Here is a 4,042-nt window from a genome sequence, read left to right as displayed (position 1 = left end):
TTTGGTAGTGTATATATGTGCATGCCACTCTCTCACTTCGTCACAGCTTACCCTTCCCCCTCCCCATATCTTCAAGTCCATGATCTAGTAGGTCTGTGTTTTATTCCCATCCTACCCCTAGTCTCTTCATGACATTTTTTTATGTGTTTCTTTATAGTAAATAAATCCCCCAAGATAATTCATCTTTTGAAAATACTGTATATCATTTAATGCCGCAGAAAGGTTAATGTAGTAAAGCACCTAATGCAATATTGCATTCAGTATAAGTATTTAGAAATGACCTATTGTTAAAAAAAATAATAGTCTGGGAATAAATTTTAAGATTTACTTTTTCAGACAAATTTAATCTTTGACCCTGAATATATACACAGTGTTAAACTGATGTATTGCATGTCTTCTAAAAAGCATGCAGCATGTTTTTCAGTAACTCTGTGCTAATTGGTGTTTCTTTTCTCAGCAAGGTGTTTGGGAAACTCTGCTGGCAGCCCTGGAAGTCCTCCTCAGAGCGGATCACCAGCAGCAGATGTTTAATATTAAGCAGTTACTGAAAGCTCGAGTGGTGCATCACTTTCTACTGACTTGCCAGGTTTTGCAGGTACTTTTCATGTAACTTTACTTCTGGAGATATTTTCTGCGATGATTTCTGTTTAATAACTCAACGCTATGGACTCAGATTTTTGAGGGACTTTCAGTGAGGTTATTTTCTGTCTGCCCTACTCTCCAGGATCCGTTCTTTCAGCTGATAGTATCGGAGTTTTTTAACCGCTGCCTCTTGTAGCTTGACCTTTCCTAACTCAGTTATAAAAGAACAACTACTAAATTCTGGAGATATTTCTTTATGTTGGGGTAAAATAATAATTTTGTAGTCTCTTGGACATCAACAGTAGTGATATTTTAACTTGTTCCATATTCCTTAAATAACAAGTACCATTATGTGTTGTTTTAATAAGTGCGTATTTGTTGAAGATCTGTTATATGTACTAGAATTAGTATACTGAAAATATATAAAAAAATATTATATCAGGGCTTCCCTGGTGGTGCAGTGGTTGAGAGCCCGCCTGCCAATGCAGGGGATGTGGGTTTGAGCCCTGGTCTGGGAAGATCTCACATGCTGCGGAGCAGCTGGGCCCCTGCGCCACAGCTGCTGAGCCTGTGCTCTGGAGCCCGTGAGCCGCAACTGCCAAGCCCGCGTGCCACAGTTACTGAAGCCCGTGCGCTTAGAGCCCGTGCTCCGCAACGAGAGGCCGCCGCAGTGAAAGGCCTGTGCGCCGCAACGAAGAGTGGCCCCCGCTTGTCGTAACTGGAGAAGGCCCGCGAGCAGCAACGAAGACCCAACGCAGCCAAAAATAAATAAATAAAATAAATAAATTTGTTAAAAAAAATTATATCAAAAAGTGGCACTAACTTCACCAGTCACGTTGTAGGGCCTGTGCTGTGGCCTGGCTTCTAGTTCAGTTATTTTCTCTGCCTTCACAGGTGTCTGGTTTTAGCTTGGTTGGTGTATTGAACTATTTTTCAAGTTAGTTTGATTTTTCAGGGTCTGAAGCATATATTAGAACTCTATCAAGTCAGATAAGGACAGATGTTCCATGGGATCAGTAATCGTTTCTTTGTTTTAAATGCCTTTGTTTCAGTTGCACTACTGGCTTCTTATTGTACTTGGGATAAAATCCAAAATCTGTGACAACTTCTGTAAGAAGGCTTGTAGGATCTAGCCACCGTTCCAGCTGCATCTGATACCACTGCAGGCCCGCCCCACCCCCAGCCTTGTTTCCCTTCCTTAAACGAGTGAGCCTCTTTCCCACCGCAGGGCACGTGATGTTCTTTCCCACTGAAAAGTTACCCATCCCATTCTTTTCATCTGGTCAACTCCTGCATATCCTTTGTGCCTCAACTTAAAATCACCTTCCTGAGAGAAGCCTTCCCTGACCTTTCTGTCTAAATTAACCCTTTCTCCTTCCTGCACTTACACTCACTCTGCCATATACGATTTGTTAGTTTCATGTCATTTAGGACATTATGGTTTATTTCTCTCTGAAAACTTCCTGAGGGCAGGGATAAGGTTGTTATAGTTTGTTGATCACACTGTAATCCCAGTACCTGAAACACATAAGCACACAATAAATAATTTTTGAATGAATGAATTGTGAAGAAAACAAAACAAAAGCATTTAATGCCTTTCGTGGCCCCTGTGGTAAATGAGACTGTTGTCTTCAGGAATACAATACAGTGATCTCTCAGACCCCTTGCTTACTGAATGTTTTATGTATCATCTATGGGTCAGTTTTCCTGTAACTCACTTTCTTTATCTATCCATTTTGAAACTCGTTGGCCAGTTTTAAGTGAGTTCATATGACAGTGTGAAGTTCTTATTCAGTCTTTCCATGTCAGAAAAGTGACACTTATCAACTTGGAGATTTCAATAAGTATTCCCACTTCCATTTTATTTATAAAAATGCTAGAAAAATTCAGGTACCAATTTCTTTTAATGAAAGTATATTTCTTCCCCCTTCTTTATTCAGAGAGCCTGTTTGTCAAATTAACAGTTATTTATTAATGATAGCTTTATGTTAGGTATTGTGAGATGTATACAAAGAATGGAACTTAGTCTTTGCCTTTAAGGTATTTGAGTGTAGTTAAGGAAGATTAATAAATTGGCAGTATATTGGTTGTGAGGTAGTCTCATTAGTCCATGAGTACAGTGTAAAGAACCTGTAGGAGATTAAAAATGGGAGTGTAAAAGTAAGGAGCAGCCAAAGCAATCTTGAGGGAAAAAAACTGAGCTGGAGGAATGAGACTCCCTGACTTCAAACTATACTACGAAGCTACAGTAATCAAGACAATATAGTACTGGCACAAAAACAAATATAGATCGGTGGAACAGGATAGAAAGCCCAGAGATAAACCCATGCACCTATGGTCAACTAATCTATGACAAAGGAGGCAAGGATATACAATGGAGAAAAGACAGCCTCTTCAATAAGTAGTGCTGGGAAAACTGGACAGCTACATGTAAAAGAATGAAATTAGAACACTTCGTAACACCATACACAAAAATAAACTCAAAATGGATTCGAGACCTAAATTTAAGACTGGACACTATAAAACTCTTAGAGGAAAACATAGGAAGAACACTCTTTGACATAAATCAGAGCAAGATCTTTTTTGACCCACCTCCTAGAGTAATGGAAATAAAAGCAAAAATAAACAAATGGGACCTAATGAAATTTAAAAGCTTTTGCGCAGCAAAGGAAACTATAAGCAGGATGAAAAGACAACCCTCAGAATGGGAGAAAATATTTGCAAATGAATCAACTGACAAAGGATTAATCTCCAAAATATATAAAACAGCTCATGCAGCTCAATATTAAAAAAACAAACAACCCAATCCAAAAATGGGCAAAAGACCTAAATAGACATTTCTCCAAAGAGGACATACAGATGGCCAAGAGGCACATGAAAAGCTGCTCAACATCACTAATTATTAGAGAAATGCAAATCAAAACTACAGTGAGGTATCACCTCACACTGGTCAGAATGGGCATCATCAGAAACTCTAGAAACAACAAATGCTGGAGAGGGTGTAGAGAAAAGGGAACCCTCCTGCGCTGTTGGTGGGAATGTAAATTGGTGCAGCCATTATGGAGAACAGTATGGAGGCTCCTTAAAAAACAAAAATAGAACTACCATATGACCCAGCAATCCCACTACAGGGCACATACCCAGAGAAAACCTTAATTTAAAAAGACACATGCACCCCAATGTTCATTGCAACACTATTTACAATAGCCAGGTCATGGAAGCAACCTAAATGCCTATTGACAGGTGAATGGATAAAGAAGATGTGGCACATATATACAATGGAATATTACTCAGCCATAAAAAGGAACGAAATTGAGTCATTTGTAGAGACGTGGATGGACCTAGAGACTGTCATACAGAATGAAGTAAGTCAGAAAGAGAAAAACAAATATCGTATATTAACGCATATATGTGGAACCTAGAAAAATGGTACAGATGAACTGGTTTGCAAGGCAGAAAT

The 4,042-nt window shown here is 39.1% G+C and overlaps 1 protein-coding gene across 1 annotated transcript in view; it reads left to right on the top strand.

The window, feature by feature from the left end:
• The window catches only part of LYST (lysosomal trafficking regulator), a 166,695-nt gene that overhangs the window by 70,003 nt on the left and 92,650 nt on the right, over positions 1 to 4,042 (top strand). The window contains exon 19 of the mRNA XM_055080822.1: positions 458 to 595. Coding sequence (XP_054936797.1) covers positions 458 to 595 — 138 coding nt within the window. The remainder of the gene's footprint in view (positions 1 to 457; positions 596 to 4,042) is intronic.

The sequence above is a fragment of the Physeter macrocephalus genome, chromosome 20 (assembly GCF_002837175.3).
Source record: "Physeter macrocephalus isolate SW-GA chromosome 20, ASM283717v5, whole genome shotgun sequence".
NCBI lineage: Eukaryota > Metazoa > Chordata > Mammalia > Artiodactyla > Physeteridae > Physeter > Physeter macrocephalus.
The sequence above is the reverse complement of the archived record's forward strand: the minus strand, read 5'-3'. Positions and strand labels throughout refer to the sequence as shown.